The sequence below is a fragment of the Scyliorhinus canicula genome, chromosome 12 (assembly GCF_902713615.1).
Source record: "Scyliorhinus canicula chromosome 12, sScyCan1.1, whole genome shotgun sequence".
NCBI lineage: Eukaryota > Metazoa > Chordata > Chondrichthyes > Carcharhiniformes > Scyliorhinidae > Scyliorhinus > Scyliorhinus canicula.
In genome coordinates this window covers 2636788-2659792 of record NC_052157.1, presented here as the reverse complement: position 1 = coordinate 2659792, position 23005 = coordinate 2636788, and the positions used below count along the sequence as shown (strand labels likewise).

The following is a 23005-nucleotide window of genomic DNA, read 5'->3' as shown; positions in this document are numbered from 1 at the left end:
CTGAGGGAAATTTACAATCGCTTAGATGAGAACTGGTTGAGTGCTCTAATGAGGCAATGCTCCAAATACTTTTCTGTGTTTAGATCATCTGTTATTTAATGGATATCCTGCATTCCATGAAAGGATCATATTCAGGATTGGGGAGAGAGACACTGAAAGTCCCCAATTCCGTTCCCCGTTTATCCACAATTAGTGTAGTTTTAATTTTAATCAGGTTGACGTGTGTTCCCAAACCCCTCTATCTGTGCAATCAATTTAAAATTCACCAGCAGCAGACTTTCATCGATTTAAACAGTGATTATTGTTTACTCATACAGCCCAGAAAGATCACAATTAAAGAAGTGCACTTCTATGAATATTAAAACCAAATAGAATAAGTAGCAGTTCACAGATCTTCGGGAGTCCAGTGATTTCCCAATCTGGAATCAAAATTCAGGCAAGTTCAGACAGCTGGGATCAATCCTGGATCAACTGCAGAGTTCCTTTTGAAGTAGCGACTATTCAGCAGGTGATGTAGTCAGGCCCGGATGGCTGTTGTAACTAGAGATCCAATTTCTGACAGGCCAACAGGAAGCTGTTCAGAACAGGTTGGAGGGGGCTTTTCAAAGAATTTATGCCTTAGAGTTTCTCCTCGAAAAGGCAAGATGAGAGCCTCTCTGTGCAGCTGTCATGTTGTTGCTGATATTCTGCAGGCTGCCTGGCCTCTCAGTTTTTAGGATAGCTTCGATTACATGATCACTGATACCATAGAACCATAGAAAAGTTACAGTACAGAAGGAGGCCATCCGGCCCGTCTTGTCGATGCCAGCTCGAGGACACCCAGGTGCCCTTTCTAATCCCACCTTCCTGCACACGGCCCATAGCCCTGTCTCCTACTGGATTGCATTTGTTTATTGTCATGTGTACCGAGGTACAGTGAAAAGTATTTTTCTGCGAGCAGCTCAAACAGATCATTTAGTACATGAAAAGAAAATACATAATAGGGCAACACAAGATACACAATGTAAATACATAGACACCGGCACCGGGTGAAGCAAACAGGAGTGTAGTATTAATCAGATCAGTCCATAAGAGGGTCATTTAGGAGTCTGGTAATGGTGGGGAAGAAGCTGTTTTTGAATCTGTTTGTGCGTGTTTGTACAGCACTTAAGGTGCAGATCCAGGTACTTTATAAAAAAGTTTAAGGTCTCTGCCTCCACCACCGACACAGGCAGCGAATTCCAGACTCCCACTACCCTCTGCGTAAAAAGGTTCTCCCTTATGTCCCCTCTGCACCTTCTGCCACTTATCTTGAATCTATGTCCTCTGGTTCTACAATTCTCTGCCAAGGGAAATAATTTTATCCTGTCCACTCTACCTCTTCCCCTCATAATTTTGTACACCTCAACCAAGTCATCCCTCAACTTTCTTTGTTCCAAGGAAAATAACCCTAACCTATCTAATCCCTCCTCGTAGCTACACTTTTCCGGCCCTGACAACATTCTTGTAAACCTCTTCTGTACTTGTGTCCTCCCTTTAATGTGGCGACAAGAACTGCAGACAATACCCCAGTTGTGGCCTCAACAGCGTTTTATACAATTCCAAAATTATATCCTTTTATATTCTATATCTCTGCCAATGAAGGAGAGCATTCCCGTACCAGCCTCCCCAGACAGGCGCCGGAATGTGGCGACTAGGGGCTTTTCACAGTAACTTCATTGAAGCCTACTCGTGACAATAAGCGATTTTCATTTCATTTTCATTTCATTCCATATGCTTTCTTTACAACCTTGTCGACATGAACTGCTGCCTTTAGGAACCTGTGTACTTGTACACCAAGATTTCTCACTCCTCTTAGTATAATAATAATATAATAATCTTCATTAGTGTCACAAGTAGGCTTACATTAACACTCCAATGAAATTACTGTGAAAGGACTTCCGGTTGTGACCATGGAGTGATTGGTCACATAAAGGGCTGTTCCTGTTCAAAGTCACAGAAAAGGGCTCTTTTTACCCTGATCCAGGTGGAATTTTGATGAAAAGGGGTAGGTGACTGTTAGGTGACCTTTGTAAAACGCTGAGGGCAAAGGTGGAGGAGCAGGAGAATACCTCGAGAAGACAGAGCCTGCGAATAGTGGGCGTGCCTGAAGGAGTGGAAGGTGTGAGTGCCACGAGGTACGTCTCGAGGATGCTGGCGGGGCTGGTGGCAGAAGGGGTGCTGGATAAGGCACCTGAAGTGGACCGAGCGCAGAGGTCACTGAGGCAAAAGCCTAGAGCTGGGGAGCCGCCGCGGGCGGTGATTGTGAGACTCCATAAATTTATGGAGAAAGAGAAAATTCTACGGTGGGCCAGGGAGAAGTGTAGCTGTGACTGGGAGGGATATAATGTCCGGATTTGTCAGGACATTGGAGCCGAGTTGGCGAAACGGCGGGCAGGTTTCAACAAGGCCAAGGCGGTGCTGTACCGGCGGCAGATCAGGTTTGGGGTGCTCTACCCGGCGAAATTATGGGTGACGTTCGGAGGCCAGGAGCATTATTCCAAGACCTCAGAAGCGGCCGAAGACTTCATTAAGGAGCATAAACTGGGGGAGAACTGGGTGGACAATGCTTGGGAACCGGGGTGCTGGCACTATGTAATGGTCGGGAGCATGTTTGAAGTGGGTGTAGGGAATGGGGGATTTTGGCCTTTTGTTGGGGGGGGGGGTTCCGTTCAATGTTGAGATTGTAAGGAGTTGTAGGGGTGAATAGTTTATGTGGGGATGGATGTTCCCTTCCCCCCGCCTATTTTATGGAACTGTTTGTGTTTAACATCTGCTTGTTTGCTTTTGGAGAAGGCTACCTGGGCCGGGATTCTCCCCTACCCGGCGGGGCGGGGAGTCCCAACGTGTTGGAGTGCCGTGAATCACTCCGGCGTCGGGCCGCCCCAAAGGTGCGGAAGCCTCTGAACCTTTAGGGGCCAAGCCCTCACATTGAGGGGCTAGGCCCACGCCGGATTGGTTCCCGCTCCACCGGCTGGCGTGAACGGCCTTTGGCGCCATGCCAGCCGGGACGGAAAGGACTTCGCCGGCCGGCGTAAGTCCGCGCATGTGCCGGAGCATCAGCGGCTGCTGACGTCATCCCGCTCATGCGCAGGGGAGGGGGTCTCTTCCGCCTTCGCCATGGTGAAGACCATGGCGAAGGCGGAAGAAAAAGAGTGCCCCCACGGCACAGGCCACCCGCCAATCGGTGGGCCATCGTGGGGGCACCCCCCGGGGTCAGACCCCCCCGGACCCCGGCGCCCGCCCGCGCCACCAATCCCGCCGGTCAGGTAGGTGTTTTGATTCCCGCCGTCGGGAGAAGCTTGACAGCGGCGGGACTTCGACTTATCGCGGGCCGGAGGATCGCCGGGGGGGGGCCCACCGACCGGCGCGGCGCGATTCCCGCCCCCGCCGAATCTCTGGTGGCGGAGAATTTGGGACACTGCGGGAGGCGGGATTGACGCCGGCCCCGGGCGATTCTCCGACCCGGCAGGGGGTCGGAGAATCCTGCCCCTGGGGTTGAGGAGACGTCCTTGTTTGGGTGGGGGAGGGTAAGGCCAGCAGGAGGCCTTCTTCTTTGAGCTGAAGATATATGAGGCATTTAGAGAGTATTACCAGGGACTTTATGAGGCAGACGCAGGAGGAGAGGAGGGGGACATGGGGTGGTTTCTGGACGAGCTGGAATTTCCCCAGGTGGAGGAAGCAGAGGGGCAGGCGTTGGAGGAGCCTCTGGGGCTGAGGGAGGTGCTGGACAGCATCAGGGGTATGTAGTCGGGGAAGGCCCCTGGGCCGGATGGGTATCCGGCAGAATTTTATAAGGAATTTGCGGCGGACCTGGCACCACATCTGTTGGGGGCGTTTAATGAAGCATTGGAGAAGGGGGAGTTGCCGGAGACGATGAAGCAGGCAGTAATCACACTAATCCCCAATAAAAGGAAGGATCCGGTGGAATGTGGGTCGTTTAGACCCATATCACTATTGAACACGGATGTGAAAGTATTGGCTAAGTTGTTGATGGGGAGGATGGAGGATTGTGTCCTGGGGGTAGTTGCAGAAGATCAAACAGGCTTCGTATAGGGCAGGCAGCTCGTGAGTAATATAAGACGGCTGTTGAATGTGGTGATGAATCCGTCGAGAGCTCTGGTACCGGAGGTGGTGGTGTCCATGGACGCGGAGAAAGCATTTGATCGGGCGGAGTGGCGGTACTTGTTTGAAGTTTTGGTATGGTTTGGGTTTGGGCCGAGATTTGTGGCATGGGTGCGGTTTCTGTATGTGGTGCCAAAAGCGAGGGTGAGGACAAATGATACGAGCTCACAAAGCTTTGACTTACCCAGGGGTACGAGGCAGGGGTGCCCGCTGTCGCCGCTGCTGTTTGCGCTGGCCATAGAGTCATTGGTGATGGCTCTCAGGGCAACGGCAGAGTGGCAGGGGAAAATGAGGGGAAAGAGGGAGCATTGGGTGTCGCTCTGTGCCGATGACCTCTTGCTGTATGTTTCGGATCCGTTGGAGAGTATGGGAAGGATTATGGGCCTGTTGGGGAGGTTTGGAGGGTTCTCGGGATACAAGCTGAATGTAGGGAAAAGCGAGGTATTCCCGGTGAATGAGCTGGCACAGTGGACTAATTTAGGGGGGATGCCATTTACGGTAGCGAGGGATAGGTTTAGGTACTTGGGGATTCGGGTAGCGAGGGAATGGACTGGGCTCCTTAAGTGAAACTTAACAAAGCTGGTGGAGGAGGCCAGGGAGGATCTTAAGAGGTGGGATACACGGCACGTAATGTTGGCGGGGAGGGTCCAAGTGGTGAAAATGAATATTCTGCCGAGGTTCTTGTTTATCTTCCAGGCTCTCCCGATCTTTATATCAAAGGCCTTTTTTCGGAAAGTGGACACAATCATCTCTGACTTTGTTTGGGTGGGGAAGGTGCCGAGGGTGGGGAGGACCCTGCTACAGAGGCAGAGGCAGAAGGGGTGGGGGGGGTTGATGTTGCCAAACTTGGTTTATTATTGGGCGGCGAATGTGGACAAGGTGCGGCGGTGGTGGGAAGGAGAAGGGGTAGAGTGGGTTAGGATGGAGGAGGAATCTTCTAGGGGGTCTAGTTTGAGGGCTATGGTGACGGCAGCATTGCCAATGGCTCCGAGTAGGTATTCAGGGAGCCCAGTGGTGTAGTCCACGGTGAAGATATGGAATCAGCTGAGGAGGCATTTTAGGGTGGAAGGGATGTCGGTGCTAACGCCGCTGTGCGAGAATCATGGGTTTGAGCCGGGGGGGGGGGGGGGGGGGGGGGGGGTGGATAGTGTATACAGGAGGTGGAGGGAAGTGGGGCTGGTCAAGGTGAGGGATTTGCATTTGGAGGAAGGGTTTGCCAGTCTGGAGGAGCTAAGAGAGACGTTAGAGGCGTAGTGAGTTCAGGTATCTACAGGTTAGGGACTTTGTCTGGAAGGGGCTCCCTAGATTGCCGGTATACAACCTGCTGGAGCGACTGCTGCTTCCGGATGTGGAAGGGGAGGGAAGAATTGGGGATGTATACACGTGGCTGGGGAGCAGGGAGGCGAGTAGGTGGTGAAGATCACGGAGAAATGGGAAGCAGAGTTGGGAAGGGAGATCAATTGGCGAGTATGGAGTGAGGCACTGCGTAGGGTAAACGGAACCTTCTCTTGTGCAAGGATGAGCCTGATACAGTTTAAGGTGGTGCACAGGGTGCATATGACTCGGGCGAGAATGAGTTGGTTCTTTCAGGGAGTAGCAGATGAGTGTGAGAGGTGTGGATGGGGGCCAGCGAATCATGCGCACATGTTTTGGGGTTGTGAAAAATTGGGAAGGTTCTGGGCGGGTGTGTTCACGGTCTTAGCCAGGATAGTGGAGGAGGGAGTGGACCTGGACCCTTTGGTGGGGATGATATTTGGGGTTTCAGAGAAGCCGGAGCTCATGGAGAGGAGGAAGGCCGATGTCTTGGTCTTCGCCTCTCTGATTGCACGGCGACAAATTTTGCTGGAGTGGCGGTCGGCATCGCCACCGGAGGTAGCAGCATGGTTGGGTGACCTGTACGACTTCCTGCGGTTAGAGAAGATAAAGTACGAGTTAAGGGGCTCAGCAGGGGAGTTTGGGAAAAGGTAGGGGTTGTTTGTGACCGTGTTTGAGGAGCTGTTCGTCGCAGGGGGGCGGGGTGTGGGTGATGGGTGATGGGGAGCAGCGGTGAAAAAGGAGAAAAATCTATACCAACTGTGTAGTTGAATGTTGGGAAGAATGTTTCCCGGGGTGTTTACTTGCTGTAACCTACTTTGATACAAGTTTGAATATAATGCGTTTAAAAAAAAAAGAAATTCCTGGGAAAATCCCCTAGTTGCCGTACTCCGGCGCCTGTTCGGGTACAATGAGGGAGAATTCTGAATGTCCAATTCACCTAACAAGCACATCTTTCGGGACTTGTGGAAGGAAACCGGAGCACCCGGAAGAAGCCGAAGGAGACACAGGGAGAACGTGCAGACTCCGCACAGACAGTGACCCAAACCGGGAATCGAACCTGGGACCCTGGAGTTGTGAAGCTAGAGAGCTAACCACTGTGCTATCGTATATTCCCATTTATTGTGTACTCCCTAAATGCATGACCTGGATAAATCCATCTGCCACTTTGCTGCCCACTCCACCAACCCATCTATATCATTTTGGACGCTATAGCCATCCACTACTCCACTACTCGGCCAATCTTTGTGTCATCAGCAAATTTCTCGATCATGTCCCCACATTCACGTCCAAATGGTTCATATACAACACAACAATAAGGATTCCAATGCCAAGACCTGTGGAACACCACTTGAAATAACTTTCCATTTGCAAGGGTATCCATCGACCATTACCCTTCGTCTCCTGTTACTGAGCCAATTTTTATCCAGTTTGCCACATTACCCTGTATCCCAAGCGTATTTGCTTTTTTCACCAATCTGCCATGTGAGACCTTTCAAGCTTTTGCTGAAATCCATGTACACCACATCCACTGCACTACCTTCATCAACCCTTCTTCTCACTTCCTCAAAGAATTCAATTAGTTTGTGAGCCAAGACCTTCCTTTAACAAATCCAATGGAAGGTGAATGGCGGTCTTTCATAGTCATGACAGGGTTTCAGTCAGATGATCAAAAGCTATTGATATACAATCGAGGGCAGATACTTGTATTTAGCACTTCATTGTGGATACTCAGCCTTGATAACCCTCCTTTGTTACGTGGCGGACCCAGATTCAAAGAGTCTAAGAGTTATTGTCCTTGTGTTTTGGAGTAAACCTTGACAAGGGCAAGTGTGAAATTCCACGGAGAGTGCTGTTTGGACATACCCAATTAAGGGAGACCCTTGCCCATAAAAAGCCAATTTAGAACTTTCCACAAAGCTTGTTCGTTGAAGTTGCAAACATCAGGTGACCCTTTGGCAGGCACCTTACAGTTCATTGGGGTCCATTTTAAAAGGAATAGTTTAAAAAAAATGTAATATCCCCTTTCCTACACAGAATCACACAACCCTTACACTGCAGAAAGAGGCCATTCAGCCCATCAGGCCACTGGCATGATGATCTTTGAATAAGTAGTCTGAAATGCAGGTTCTGGGCTCAGAAAAGCCATGGTACAGAGATGTGAATGGTTATATTTCAGATACTTTCATTTTTTCTATTGCCTTGTCTCTGCAGGTTTGATATGTAGATATCCAGAGGAAGATTATGAATCATTTCCATTGCCTGCATCAGTACCTCTCTTTTGTCTGCCAATGGGAACAGCCATTGAGTGTTGGCCTTGTAATACCAAATATCCACTCCCTGTCTTTTCTACGTTTGTGCTTACAGCAGCGTCTGCAACAAAGGTATATTCATGGCAAGCCTGTTAATTAATGTGTCTCACAATGCAGTGTATGCTTATATTGGTTTCCTTTGATACCAGATTTTTAAAAATCTTTTCACGGATATAGCTTCATAGTATAAGACACTCACTGATTTACAGTATATACTAGAGTAATAGTCGATCTTTTTGGCCAAAAAATCTTGAGTGGGAGAGCTCGGCAAGGGAGCGGCGAGTGGGAGAATTGGGAAAGGGAGCGGCGAGTGGGAGAGTTGGGAAAGGGAGCGGCAAGTGGGAGAGTTGGGAAAGGGAGCGGTGAGTGGGAGAGTTGGGAAAGGGAGCGGCGAGTGGGAGAGTTGGGAAAGGGAGCGGCGAGTGGGAGAGTTGGGAAAGGGAGCGGCGAGTGGGAGAGCTCGGCAAGGGAGCGGCGAGTGGGAGAATTGGGAAAGGGAGCGGCGAGTGGGAGAGTTGGGAAAGGGAGCAGTGAGTGGGAGAGTTGCGAAAGGGAGCAGTGAGTGGGAGAGTTGGGAAAGGGAGCAGTGAGTGGGAGAGTTGGGAAGGGAGCAGCGAGTGGGAGAGTTGGGAAAGGGAGCAGCGAGTTGGGAAAGGGAGCAGCGAGTGGGAGAGTTGGGAAAGGGAGCAGCAAGTGGGAGAGTTGGGAAAGAGAGCGGCGAGTTGGGAAAGGGAGCAGCGAGTGGGAGAGTTGGGAAAGGGAGCAGCGAGTGGGAGAGTTGGGAAAGGGAGCAGCGAGTGGGCGAGTTGGGAAAGGGAGCGGCGAGTGAGAGAGTTGGGAAAGGGAGCAGCGAGTGGGAGAGTTGGGAAAGGGAGCGGCGAGTGGGAGAGTTGGGAAAGGGAGCGGCGAGTGGGAGAGCTCGGCAAGGGAGCGGCGAGTGGGAGAATTGGGAAAGGGAGCGGCGAGTGGGAGAGTTGGGAAAGGGAGCAGTGAGTGGGAGAGTTGCGAAAGGGAGCAGTGAGTGGGAGAGTTGGGAAAGGGAGCAGTGAGTGGGAGAGTTGGGAAGGGAGCAGCGAGTGGGAGAGTTGGGAAAGGGAGCAGCGAGTTGGGAAAGGGAGCAGCGAGTGGGAGAGTTGGGAAAGGGAGCAGCAAGTGAGAGAGTTGGGAAAGAGAGCGGCGAGTTGGGAAAGGGAGCTGCGAGTGGGAGAGTTGGGAAAGGGAGCAGCGAGTGGGAGAGTTGGGAAAGGGAGCAGCGAGTGGGAGAGTTGGGAAAGGGAGCAGCGAGTGGGCGAGTTGGGAAAGGGAGCGGCGAGTGAGAGAGTTGGGAAAGGGAGCAGCGAGTGGGAGAGTTGGGAAGAGAGCGGCGAGTTGGGAAAGGGAGCAGCGAGTGGGAGAGTTTGGAAAGCGAGCAGCGAGTTGGGAGAGTTGGGAAAGGGAGCGGCGAGTGGGAGAGTTGGGAAAGGGAGCGGCGAGTGGGAGAGTTGGGAAAGGGAGCGGAGAGTTGGGAAAGGGAGCGGCGAGTGGGAGAGTTGGGAAAGGGAGCGGCGAGTGGGAGAGTTGGGAAAGGGAGCGGCGAGTGGGAGAGTTGGGAAAGGGAGCGGCGAGTGGGAGAGTTGGGAAAGGGAGCGGCGAGTGGGAGAGTTGGGAAAGGGAGCGGCGAGTGGGAGAGTTGGGAAAGGGAGCTGCGAGTGGGAGAGTTGGGAAAGGGATCGGCAAGTGGGAGAGTTGGAAAAGGGAGCGGGGAGTGGGAGAGTTGGGAAAGGGAGCAGCGAGTGGGAGAGTTGGGAAAGGGAGCGGCGAGTGGGAGAGTTGGGAAAGGGAGCAGCGAGTGGGAGAGTTGGGAAAGGAAGCAGCGAGTGGGAGAGTTGAGAAAGGGAGCGGCGAGTGGGAGAGTTGGGAAAGGGAGCGGCGAGTGGGAGAGTTGGGAAAGGGAGCGGCGAGTGGGAGAGTTGGGAAGGGAGCAGCGAGTGGGAGAGTTGGGAAAGGGAGCGGCGAGTGGGAGAGTTGGGAAGGGAGCAGCGAGTGGGAGAGTTGGGAAAGGGAGTGGCGAGTGGGAGAGTTGGGAAAGGGAGCAGCGAGTGGGAGAGTTGGGAAAGGGAGCAGCGAGTTGGGAGAGTTGGGAAAGGGAGCGGCGAGTGGGAGAGTTGGGAAAGGGAGCGGCGAGTGGGAGAGTTGGGAAAGGGAGCGGCGAGTGGGAGAGTTGGGAAAGGGAGCTGCGAGTGGGAGAGTTGGGAAAGGGATCGGCGAGTGGGAGAGTTGGGAAAGGGAGCGGGGAGTGGGAGAGTTGGGAAAGGGAGCAGCGAGTGGGAGAGTTGGGAAAGGGAGCGGCGAGTGGGAGAGTTGGGAAAGGGAGCGGCGAGTGGGAGAGTTGAGAAAGGGAGCGGCGAGTGGAAGAGTTGGGAAAGGGAGCGGCGAGTGGGAGAGTTGGGAAGGGAGCGGCGAGTGGGAGAGTTGGGAAGGGAGCAGCGAGTGGGAGAGTTGGGAAAGGGAGCGGAGAGTTGGGAAAGGGAGCGGCGAGTGGGAGAGTTGGGAAGGGAACAGCGAGTGGGAGAGTTGGGAAAGGGAGCAGCGAGTGGGAGAGTTGGGAAGGGAGCAGCGAGTGGGAGAGTTGGGAAAGGGAGCGGCGAGTGGGAGAGTTGGGAAAGGGGGCAGCGAGTGGGAGAGTTGGGAAGGGAGCAGCGAGTGGGAGAGTTGGGAAAGGGAGCAGCGAGTTGGGAAAGGGAGCAGCGAGTGGGAGAGTTGGGAAAGGGAGCGGCGAGTTGGGAAAGGGAGCAGCGAGTGGGAGAGTTGGGAAAGGGAGCAGCGAGTGGGAGAGTTGGGAAAGGGAGCAGCGAGTGGGAGAGTTGGGAAAGGGAGTGGCGAGTGGGAGAGTTGGGAAAGGGAGTGGCGAGTGGGAGAGTTGGGAAAGGGAGCGGCGAGTGGGAAAGTTGGGAAAGGGAGCTGCAAGTGGGAGAGTTGGGAAAGGGAGCGGCGAGTGGGAGAGTTGGGAAAGGGAGCGGCAAGTGGGAGAGTTGGGAAAGGGAGCGGCGAGTGGGAGAGTTGGGAAAGGGAGTGGCGAGTGGGAGAGTTGGGAAGGGAGCAGCGAGTGGGAGAGTTGGGAAAGGGAGCAGCGAGTGGGAGAGTTGGGAAAGGGAGCGGCGAGTGGGAGAGTTGGGAAAGGGAGCGGCGAGTTGGGAAAGGGAGCGGCGAGTGGGAGAGTTGGGAAAGGGAGCAGCGAGTGGGAGAGTTGGGAAAGGGAGCGGCGAGTTGGGAAAGGGAGCGGCGAGTGGGAGAGTTGGGAAAGGGAGCAGCGAGTGGGAGAGTTGGGAAAGGGAGCGGCGAGTTGGGAAGGGAGCGGCGAGTGGGAGAGTTGGGAAAGGGAGCGGCGAGTGGGAGAGTTGGGAAAGGGAGCGGCGAGTGGGAGAGTTGGGAAAGGGAGCGGCGAGTGGGAGAGTTGGGAAAGGGAGCAGCGAGTGGGAGAGTTGGGAGCGGCGAGTGGGAGAGTTGGGAAAGGGAGCAGCGAGTGGGAGAGTTGGGAAAGGGAGCGGCGAGTGGGAGAGTTGGGAAAGGGAGCGGGGAGTGGGAGAGTTGGGAAAGGGAGCAGCGAGTTGGAAAGTTGGGAAAGGGAGCAGCGAGTGGGAGAGTTGGGAAAGGGAGCAGCGAGTGGGAGAGTTGGGAAAGCTAGCAGCGAGTGGGAGAGTTGGGAAAGGGAGCGGCGAGTGGGAGAGTTGGGAAAGGGAGCAGCGAATTGGGAAAGGGAGCAGCGAGTGGGAGAGTTGGGAAAGGGAGTGGCGAGTTGGGAAAGGGAGTGGCGAGTTGCGAAAGGGAGCAGCGAGTGGAAGAGTTGGGAAAGGGAGCAGCGAGTGGGAGAGTTGGGAAAGGGAGCAGCGAGTGGGAGAGTTGGGAAAGGGAGCGGCGAGTGGGAGAGTTGGGAAAGGGAGCAGCGAGTGGGAGAGCGTCTATGGGAGCAGCAGAGGCTGCTTCAAATTGGCACTGAGCCCATTGCGCACGCCTTGGTGTGAAAGAATTTCAACCTCGAAAAATATTACTCGTGTATACATCTACCCCTAATATGGTCTCAAGCACGTGATTTTAACACAACTGTACACAATTTTTCATAAGTTGCAAAATTGCAATTTGAATATTCATAATCCTTACGAACTATAGAAGCTGAAATTATAAATTAATTACAAAATAATCCTTTTATTTTCCTTTATCAATTGTGTTACCTAGGAGCAAAAGCTATAGAACATTTCTTGTTAAATTAAAGGCGAGCAATAATCTGGCAATAGGTGAGCAGGTTATGAGTTCAAATCCCATGAAGGCACATTGTGAAAATAAATTAAATAAATCCACAAAGTATCTGAACAGTCATCATTGACAGAATGGACTTCTTTGCCAATGCAGGATGGTCAGACAGACATGGAGCAATGACTGACAGGGACTCACTGGTCTCTCTAGCTTTTCCCGCACGTCTGGGATGCCTTGTGTCTCAATGTATGCACTCCCCAGCCCATCCCATCCCATCCAGGAGCCATGTAATGTCCTGGGAGAGGCAGTCAAAAACATAGATATAATCCAGACCAATCATAAAATGGTTACATCACCAAAGGAGGCCATTTGGCCTGTCATGTCTGTGCTCTCTGCAAGATCAAAGACCAGGGAAATAAACCTGGAACTTTCCACTCTGACCCCTTTAGGCAATCAAAAGTAGCAGGGCAGCAGGGTAGCATGGTGGTTAGCATAAATGCTTCACAGCTCCAGGGTCCCAGGTTCGATTCCCGGCTGGGTCACTGTCTGTGTGGAGTCTGCACATCCTCCCCCTGTGTGCGTGGGTTTCCTCCGGGTGCTCCGGTTTCCTCCCACAGTCCAAAGATGTGCGGGTTAGGTGGATTGGCCATGCTAAATTGCCCGTAGTGTCCTAAGTAAAGTAAGGTTAAGGGGGGGTTGTTGGGTTACGGGTATAGGGTGGATACGTGGGTTTGAGTAGGGTGATCATGGCTCGGCACAACATTGAGGACCGAAGGGCCTGTTCTGTGCTGTACTGTTCTATGTTCTAGTCCAGGAGACAAACCAGATCTCATAGAATTTCATAGAATTTACAGTGCAGAAGGAGGCCATTCGGCCCATCGAGTCTGCACCGGCTCTTGGCAAGAGCACCCTACCCAAGGTCAAACCTCCACCCTATCGCCATAACCCAGTAACCCCACCCAACATTAACGGCAATTTTGGACACTAAGAGCAATTTATCATGGCCAATACACCTAACCTGCAAATCTTTGGACTGTGGGAGGAAACTGGAGCACCCGGAGGAAACCCACGCACACACGGGGAGGATGTGCAGACTCCGCACAGACAGTGACCCAAGCCGGGAATCGAACCTGGAATCCTGGAGCTGTGAAGCAATTGTGCTATCCACAATGCTACCGTGCTGCCTTAATGCTATCTCGTCTGATATTTGCAAACTCAGCACCGTTAATAATCATTGTATGGCAAGTGCCAGATAGAAATTAAAAGCAAGGCAAATTTTTCTCCCCGAGTTCTAATTTGTAAATTGTGGGATGCAGTGCTGGGCCCACCCAGCGTGATTACACATTTATACTTGTAATTGTTTAATGGAATTGTTTCTGCTTTATCGCCATAGTTAACCAAATTGGCAATTGCCACTGAGTGTTGCTGTGCAATGTGATGGTTAAAATGCCCTTGCTATTTGTTTCTAGGTTTATGGTGCAGCTATTCAGTTCTATGAACCTCTTCCTCAAGAGAAGCTAACTGACAAGCAGCGGTCACAATTAGGGCTGGTCAGTGCTGCCGACCGCAGACCCATCCTCTCGAAAACAGTTCACACAAGCAAATGCATCTGTCTTCTCTCGCACTGGCCATTCTTTGAAGCTTTTCGAAAATTTCTCACATTTTTATACCGCTATTCAATCTCTGGACCTCACGCACTACCTATTGAGAAGTAAGCATCCTGTAAAAGATGGCTCCTTCCTGAATCTGCTAGAACTGACAGTAGGCATCGCATGGTTCTGGGTGTGATTCCTAATTGATAAATTCACTCCGTTGGGTCGTAGTAGTGACTTTCCAGGGCAGTTGGTCAGAGCTCCAGCCCAGATCGCTGTTTACAGTAATGTGGAGCAACAGCCTGAGCTGAGTAATCTTGGATGAGAAGCAGATTGGATGTGGTGCCCCATGCCAGGTAGCCAGCTGTGGTCACTGTCAAAACGTACGGTCAAATGAGAATAAAGGCCAATTGAGTAAAGTACTAGGGGTGCTGATCAAATCTATAAGCCAGTGAGAATTAGTGCCTTCACAGGAGATGGGGACAGATTAAATGGGAAGATGGTTTTTCACACATTCCCCTTGCACTGCAGGGCCTTTCCAATCTCCGGGCTATTACTGCACCCCAGCTGTAGCCAAATCACTCGGGATTAATGGGGTAGGGAAGGTGGTTAGAGGGAAGGGTCAAACCTGGAACCCTGCGTTGTTTACTGTCCTATCCTCCCATTTTCATAATGAAGGAAAGTCTGGGGGATTTCTGTTGAAATTGCATCGAAGTAACTGTGTAACACATAATTTCCTGAATAATTAATGCATCTTCCATTTCTTAATATTTTCCTACCCCTGCTGCCAGTGTGTTGAAATATAATTGGTGTGAAAGTCTGTGTTTGATTACGCACAGTTTCTACAAATTGCTACTCCCATACCAAAAGCACAGTAATGTGGAGCACATCCCAGTCGTTAAACATAGAACATAGAACATAGAACAGTACAGCACAGAACAGGCCCTTCGGCCCTCGATGTTGTGCCGAGCAATGATCACCCTACTTAAACCCACATAACCCGTATACCCGTAACCCAACAATCCCCCCATTAACCTTACACTACGGGCAATTTAGCATGGCCGTTAACTGCTGGAGTTGTGAATAGAGTGAAGATATCATAGAATTTACAGTGCAGAAGGAGGCCATTCGGCCCATCGAGTCTGCACCGGCTCTTGGAAAGAGCACCCTACCCAAGGTCAACACCTCCACCCTATCCCCATAACCCAGTAACCCCACCCAACACTAAGGGTAATTTTGGACACTAAGGGCAATTTATCATGGCCAATCCACCTAACCTGCACATCTTTGGACTGTGGGAGGAAACCGGAGCACCCGGAGGAAACCCACGCACACACGGGGAGGATGTGCAGACTCCACACAGACAGTGACCCAAGCCGGAATCGAACCTGGGACCCTGGAGCTGTGAAGCAATTGTGCTATCCACAATGCTACCGTGCTGCCTCATACACTATGCCAGGATGGGCAGGGAGTTTGTGTGAAAAAGTTTTTATTTACAGTCACTTTATCCCTCCCTATATCTTCCTTAGCTGTGACAAATGGTGAGCTGTACTCATGTTATACTCCTCACTCCACTATCAGCAGAGTATAGGTATGTGTGAAAGCAGCTTCAGATAGTACTTCAGGAAAAGCTTCTTAATTTAGTCTTTAATCTGATTTAATGCATTGACAAACACCTGTATATGGAACCCTTTTTCTCAAGTTTTAAAAAGTCTACATAAACTTAGATGTTGAGTTTAATGCAGCCAGCAATGTTTTTTGGAGAGACTTATGAAAGAAAGGCACAAAATAATTCAGCAAGATAGATTTGTTGTCGTGAAAAGACCATGGTGAGGACCAATGTTCCAATGTTTTCTCCATATATTCAATATGCTCCCTTATAACTTCTTATTTTGCAGGCACATCTGTCATTTCATGCATAATGTCCCATTTCCTTCTGCTCAAAGACCAAGGATTCTTGTGCAGGTACGTGCCTATTTGCCTGATTGCTTTTCAGTATAATGCTATGGGATGTCCTCTGTTGTTTGGCTAACAGCCGGAGCAATTTGCCATTTGTTAAATTAACCAAAACATATCCTGAAATATATTAGTTTGAGAGATGAAGTTGGCGAAATAAATAAAACTTGAAATAAAAGAGTCAGATCTTCGTAGGAGTGTCTGGAAGAGCAGCACATGTTAAGAGAGCACATCGGCTGTAACAGCGTTGAGAATTCAGTGAGTGGAGATCTGTGGCAGTGACAAGAGTACAGTTAGCGTATAGGGTGGGGCTGTGTTTGCGGAGGGGGTGGAGCTGTGTTTGCGGAGGGGGTGGTGCTGTGTTGTGGAGGGGGTGGAGCTGTGTTGAGGGGGTGGTGCTGTGTTGAGGGGGTGGAGCTGTGTTGAGGGGGTGGAGCTGTGTTGTGGAGGGGGTGGTGCTGTGTTGTGGAGGGGGTGGTGCTGTGTTTGCGGAGGGGGTGGTGCTGTGTTTGCGGAGGGGGTGGTGCTGTGTTTGCGGAGGGGGTGGTGCTGTGTTGTGGAGGGGGTGGAGCTGTGTTTGTGGAGGGGGTGGAGCTGTGTTTGTGGAGGGGGTGGAGCTGTGTTGAGGGGGTGGTGCTGTGTTGTGGAGGGGGTGGAGCTGTGTTTGTGGAGGGGGTGGTGCTGTGTTTGCGGAGGGGGTGGTGCTGTGTTGTGGAGGGGGTGGAGCTGTGTTTGTGGAGGGGGTGGAGCTGTGTTGAGGGGGTGGTGCTGTGTTGTGGAGGGGGTGGAGCTGTGTTGTGGAGGGGGTGGTGCTGTGTTGTGGAGGGGGTGGAGCTGTGTTGAGGGGGTGGAGCTGTGTTGAGGGGGTGGTGCTGTGTTGTGGAGGGGGTGGAGCTGTGTTTGTGGAGGGGGTGGTGCTGTGTTGTGGAGGGGGTGGTTCTGTGTTGTGGAGGGGGTGGAGCTGTGTTGAGGGGGTGGTGCTGTGTTGTGGAGGGGGTGGAGCTGTGTTTGTGGAGGGGGTGGTGCTGTGTTGTGGAGGGGGTGGAGCTGTGTTGTGGAGGGGGTGGAGCTGTGTTGTGGAGGGGGTGGTGCTGTGTTGTGGAGGGGGTGGAGCTGTGTTGAGGGGGTGGTGCTGTGTTGTGGAGGGGGTGGAGCTGTGTTTGTGGAGGGGGTGGTGCTGTGTTGTGGAGGGGGTGGAGCTGTGTTTGTGGAGGGGGTGGAGCTGTGTTTGTGGAGGGGGTGGAGCTGTGTTGTGGAGGGGGTGGAGCTGTGTTGTGGAGGGGGTGGAGCTGTGTTGTGGAGGGGGTGGTGCTGTGTTGTGGAGGGGATGGAGCTGTGTTTGTGGAGGGGGTGGAGCTGTGTTGTGGAGGGGGTGGAGCTGTGTTGTGGAGGGGGTGGAGCTGTGTTTGCGGAGGGGGTGGAGCTGTGTTGAGGGGGTGGAGCTGTGTTGAGGGGGTGGAGCTGTGTTGTGGAGGGGGTGGAGCTGTGTTGAGGGGGTGGAGCTGTGTTGTGGAGGGGGTGGAGCTGTGTTGTGGAGGGGGTGGAGCTGTGTTGAGGGGGTGGTGCTGTGTTTGCGGAGGGGGTGGAGCTGTGTGGAGGGGTGGAGCTGTGTGGAGGGGGTGGAGCTGTGTGGAGGGGTGGAGCTGTGTTGAGGGGGTGGAGCTGTGTTGAGGGGGTGGAGCTGTGTTGAGGGGGTGGAGCTGTGTTGAGGGGGTGGAGCTGTGTTGAGGGGGTGGAGCTGTGTTGTGGAGGGGGTGGAGCTGTGTTGTGGAGGGGGTGGAGCTGTGTTGAGGGGGTGGTGCTGTGTTGTGGAGGGGGTGGAGCTGTGTTTGTGGAGGGGGTGGTGCTGTGTTGTGGAGGGGGTGGAACTGTGTTTGTGGAGGGGGTGGAGCTGTGTTGTGGAGGGGGTGGAGCTGTGTTGTGGAGGGGGTGGAGCTGTGTTGAGGGGGTGGTGCTGTGTTTGCGGAGGGGGTGGAGCTGTGTTTGCGGAGGGAGTGGTGCTGTGTTTGCGGAGGGAGTGGTGCTGTGTTTGCGGAGGGAGTGGTGCTGTGTTGTGGAGGGGGTGGTGCTGTGTGGAGGGGGTGGAGCTGTGTTGAGGGGGTGGAGCTGTGTTGAGGGGGTGGAGCTGTGTTGAGGGGGTGGAGCTGTGTTGAGGGGGTGGAGCTGTGTTGTGGAGGGGGTGGAGCTGTGTTTGCGGAGGGGGTGGAGCTGTGTTTGTGGAGGGGGTGGAGCTGTGTTGTGGAGGGGGTGGAGCTGTGTTGTGGAGGGGGTGGAGCTGTGTTTGTGGAGGGGGTGGAGCTGTGTTGTGGAGGGGGTGGAGCTGTGTTTGCGGAGGGGGTGGAGCTGTGTTTGTGGAGGGGGTGGAGCTGTGTTGTGGAGGGGGTGGAGCTGTGTTGTGGAGGGGGTGGAGCTGTGTTTGCGGAGGGGGTGGAGCTGTGTTTGTGGAGGGGGTGGAGCTGTGTTGTGGAGGGGGTGGAGCTGTGTTGTGGAGGGGGTGGTGCTGTGTTGTGGAGGGGGTGGAGCTGTGTTTGTGGAGGGGGTGGAGCTGTGTTTGCAGAGGGAGTGGTGCTGTGTGGAGGGGGTGGAACTGTGTTGAGGGGGTGGAGCTGTGTTGAGGGAGTGGAGCTGTGTTTGCAGAGGGAGTGGTGCTGTGTGGAGGGGGTGGAACTGTGTTGAGGGGGTGGAACTGTGTTGAGGGGGTGGAGCTGTGTTGAGGGGGTGGAGCTGTGTTGAGGGGGTGGAGCTGTGTTGAGGGGGTGGAGCTGTGTTGTGGAGGGGGTGGAGCTGTGCTGAGGGGGTGGAGCTGTGTTGTGGAGGGGGTGGAGCTGTGTTGAGGGGGTGGAGCTGTGTTGAGGGGGTGGAGCTGTGTTGAGGGGGTGGAGCTGTGTTGAGGGAGTGGAGCTGTGTTGAGGGGGTGGAGCTGTGTTGAGGGGGTGGAGCTGTGTTGTGGAGGGGGTGGAGCTGTGTTGTGGAGGGGGTGGAGCTGTGTTGAGGGGGTGGAGCTGTGTTGTGGAGGGGGTGGTGCTGTGTTGTGGAGGGGGTGGAGCTGTGTTGTGGAGGGGGTGGAGCTGTGTTGTGGAGGGGGTGGAGCTGTGTTGAGGGGGTGGAGCTGTGTTGTGGAGGGGGTGGAGCTGTGTTGTGGAGGGAGTGGTGCTGTGTTGAGGGGGTGGAGCTGTGTTGTGGAGGGGGTGGAGCTGTGTTGTGGAGGGGGTGGAGCTGTGTTGTGGAGGGGGTGGAGCTGTGTTTGTGGAGGGGGTGGAGCTGTGTTGAGGGGGTGGAGCTGTGTTGTGGAGGGAGGGGTGTTGTAGGAGGGGCATTGTTGTGGGGGGAGGGACGTTGTTGTGGAGGGAGGGGCGTTGTTGTGGTGGGGAGGGGGCATAATCACTGCCCAACTCCTACTTGCCGCTTAGAAAATAGAAACAGGAGGAGGCCGTTCAGCCCTTCAAGCCAGCTTCGGCATTCATTATGATCACAGCTGATCATAAAGTTCAGAATCCGGATCCTGCCTGTCACGTATCCTTTGATCCCTTTTGTCCCAAAAGGGGGCACTGTGGCAGAGGAAGGGGCTGGGGGGGAGGCTGTTGCAGAGGAAGGCAGAATGGAGGGGGTGCTGTCGAGGAGGGAGGGAGGGGGCACGGAGGGGGTTACGGAGGGAGGGGGCACTTTTGAGAGAGGGGGCGCTGAGGGGAGGCTCTGCCATGGAGGAAGGGAGCAGAAAGCTCTCAAACTCATTCCCCTACAGGGCACCGCTTCCACCCACTCCCAGACCGACCTCTCCCCCACAGCCCATTTCCTCACCATTGCAATATTGCCACAAAATAATAATTCACCAAATTTGGCAACGCCTCCCCCCCAACCCCCCCCGCCCCCTCTCCGCACCCCCGTTCCAGAAATGTCCACTGCACATGCAGGGCCTTCCCCTCCCACACAAACCCCAACTCCTCCGCCGACTACTGGGCGGCAACACTGCCCTCCCTTGCCCTCCGCCATCTTCACCTGTGGCACATCACGAAAACCTTCCTGCTCCAGCTGCTGTCTCTTTATCATGGCACATTCCGTACTCTGATCCAGTCACCGGAGGAGCATTACCTTCCCTGGGCATTCACAAACGTTTCACCCTCAAATAAAACCCCATACGGGTGGGGAAGGACCAACAAAACCCACCTTGAGTGGAGCCACCAAATGTGCGACCACTCACTCCATGGCCGCCACCAGATGTCAAGCTGGTGTAGACGTGACCTTCTGCACCTATGACATTTCTGTGATTGTGTAGCGAGAGATGCTTCTCAATTCAGCTTCTGCTGGGACCACTGGGTGCTGCTGAATGTCAGGCTTGTCATTTGTGTTACAGCAATCACCACATGATTACCTGATGCTTTGCCAGCCTGTATCATCACCACTGCCATTGAGGTAAGTGTTCAAAAGCTCAGATTTAATTATTTTAACACAAAAACAGAAAATACCAGACAATTACAGCAGGTCTGACAGCCTCTGTGGAGAGAGGAGGGAGCTAACGTTTCGAGTCTGGATGACTCTTGGTCAAACGTGGCAACCCTTTGGTGTCACGCACTACAGTGAGGGAGCCCCTTGGTGCCACCAACTACAGTGAGGGAGCCCCTTGGTGCCACGTACTACAGTGAGGGAGCCCCTTGGTGCCACAAACTACAGTGAGGGAGCCCCTTGGTGCCACAAACTACAGTGAGGGAGCCCCTTGGTGCCACGTACTACAGTGAGGGAGCCCCTTGGTGCCACATACTACAGTGAGGGAGCCCCTTGGTGCCACGTACTACAGTGAGGGAGCCCCTTGGTGCCACATACTACAGTGAGGGAGCCCCTTAGTGCCACATACTACAGCGAGGGAGCCCCTTGGTGCCACATACTACAGTGAGGGAGCCCCTTAGTGCCACATACTACAGTGAGGGAGCCCCTTGGTGCCACATACTACAGTGAGGGAGCCCTTGGTGCCACATACTACAGTGAGGGAGCCCCTTAGTGCCACATACTACAGTGAGGGAGCCCCTTGGTGTCACATACTACAGTGAGGGAGCCCCTTGGTGCCGCGTACTACAGTGAGGGAGCCCCTTGGTGCCACATACTACAGTGAGGGAGCCCCTTAGTGCCACGTACTACAGTGAGGGAGCCCCTTGGTGTCACATACTACAGTGAGGGAGCCCTTGGTGCCGCGTACTACAGTGAGGGAGCCCCTTGGTGCCACGCACTACAGTGAGGGAGCCCCTTGGTGACACATACTACAGTGAGGGAGCCCCTTAGTGCCACATACTACAGTGAGGGAGCCCCTTGGTGCCACATACTACAGTGAGGGAGCCCCTTAGTGCCACATACTACAGTGAGGGAGCCCCTTGGTGTCACATACTACAGTGAGGGAGCCCTTGGTGCCGCGTACTACAGTGAGGGAGCCCCTTAGTGCCACATACTACAGTGAGGGAGCCCCTTGGTGCCACATACTACAGTGAGGGAGCCCCTTGGTGCCACATACTACAGTGAGGGAGCCCCTTAGTGCCACATACTACAGTGAGGGAGCCCCTTGCTGCCACATACTACAGTGAGGGAGCCCTTGGTGCCACGCACTACAGTGAGGGAGCCCTTGGTGTCACGTACTACAGTGAGGGAGCCCCTTAGTACTACTTAGTACTACAGTGAGGGAGCCCCTTAGTGCCACGTACTACAGTGAGGGAGCCCCTTGGTACTACTTAGTACTACAGTGAGGGAGCCCCTTGGTGTCACGCACTACAGTGAGGGAGCCCTTGGTGTCACGTACTACAGTGAGGGAGCCCCTTAGTACTACTTAGTACTACAGTGAGGGAGCCCCTTAGTGCCACGTACTACAGTGAGGGAGCCCTTGGTGCCGCGTACTACAGTGAGGGAGCCCCTTGGTGTCACGTACTACAGTGAGGGAGCCCTTGGCGTCACATACTACAGTGAGGGAGCCCTTGGTGTCACATACTACAGTGAGGGAGCCCTTGGCGTCACATACTACAGTGAGGGAGCCCTTGGTGTCACATACTACAGTGAGGGAGCCCCTTGGTGTCACGTACTACAGTGAGGGAGCCCCTTGGTGCCGCGTACTATAGTGAGGGAGCCCCTTGGTTCCACGTACTACAGTGAGGGAGCCCCTTGGTGTCACGTACTACAGTGAGGGAGCCCTTGGTGTCACATACTACAGTGAGGGAGCCCTTGGTGTCACATACTACAGTGAGGGAGCCCTTGGTGTCACATACTACAGTGAGGGAGCCCTTGGTGCCACGTACTACAGTGAGGGAGCCCCTTGGTGCCACGTACTACAGTGAGGGAGCCCTTGGTGCCACATACTACAGTGAGGGAGCCCCTTGGTGCCACGTACTACAGTGAGGGAGCCCTTGGTGTCACATACTACAGTGAGGGAGCCCTTGGTGTCACGTACTACAGTGAGGGAGCCCTTGGTTCCACATACTACAGTGAGGGAGCCCCTTGGTGCCACGTACTACAGTGAGGGAGCCCCTTGGTTCCACGTACTACAGTGAGGGAGCCCTTGGTGCCACGTACTATAGTGAGGGAGCCCTTGGTTCCACATACTACAGTGAGGGAGCCCCTTGGTGTCACATACTACAGTGAGGGAGCCCTTGGTGCCGCGTACTACAGTGAGGGAGCCCTTGGTGCCGCGTACTACAGTGAGGGAGCCCCTTGGTGCCGCGTACTACAGTGAGGGAGCCCCTTGGTGCCGCGTACTACAGTGAGGGAGCCCCTTGGTGCCACGTACTACAGTGAGGGAGCCCTTGGTGCCGCGTACTACAGTGAGGGAGCCCCTTGGTGTCACATACTACAGTGAGGGAGCCCCTTGGTGTCACATACTACAGTGAGGGAGCCCTTGGTGCCGCGTACTACAGTGAGGGAGCCCTTGGTTCCACATACTACAGTGAGGGAGCCCCTTGGTGCCACGTACTACAGTGAGGGAGCCCTTGGTGCCGCGTACTACAGTGAGGGAGCCCTTGGTTCCACATACTACAGTGAGGGAGCCCTTGGTGTCACGTACTACAGTGAGGGAGCCCCTTGGTGTCACATACTACAGTGAGGGAGCCCCTTAGTGCCACATACTACAGTGAGGGAGCCCTTGGTGCCGCGTACTACAGTGAGGGAGCCCTTGGTGCCGCGTACTACAGTGAGGGAGCCCCTTGGTGCCGCGTACTACAGTGAGGGAGCCCTTGGTGCCACGTACTACAGTGAGGGAGCCCTTGGTGCCGCGTACTACAGTGAGGGAGCCCCTTGGTGCCGCGTACTACAGTGAGGGAGCCCTTGGTGCCACGTACTACAGTGAGGGAGCCCCTTGGTGTCACATACTACAGTGAGGGAGCCCCTTGGTGCCGCGTACTACAGTGAGGGAGCCCCTTGGTGCCACGTACTACAGTGAGGGAGCCCCTTGGTGCCGCGTACTACAGTGAGGGAGCCCCTTGGTGCCGCGTA

General features: G+C 53.9%; 1 protein-coding gene across 10 annotated transcripts in view; it reads left to right on the top strand.

Annotated features, from left to right (window-relative positions):
• The window catches only part of dennd4a (DENN/MADD domain containing 4A), a 195360-nt gene that overhangs the window by 65447 nt on the left and 106908 nt on the right, over window positions 1–23005 (top strand). For all 10 annotated transcript variants that reach the window (XR_005462571.1, XM_038814023.1, XM_038814020.1 and 7 more), the window contains exons 5-8: window positions 7672–7841; window positions 13469–13710; window positions 15490–15556; window positions 19899–19957. Coding sequence is in view for 9 of the 10 variants with exons in the window: in XM_038814023.1 (XP_038669951.1) it covers window positions 7672–7841; window positions 13469–13710; window positions 15490–15556; window positions 19899–19957 (538 nt within the window). In the remaining variant the exon portion in view is untranslated. The remainder of the gene's footprint in view (window positions 1–7671; window positions 7842–13468; window positions 13711–15489; window positions 15557–19898; window positions 19958–23005) is intronic.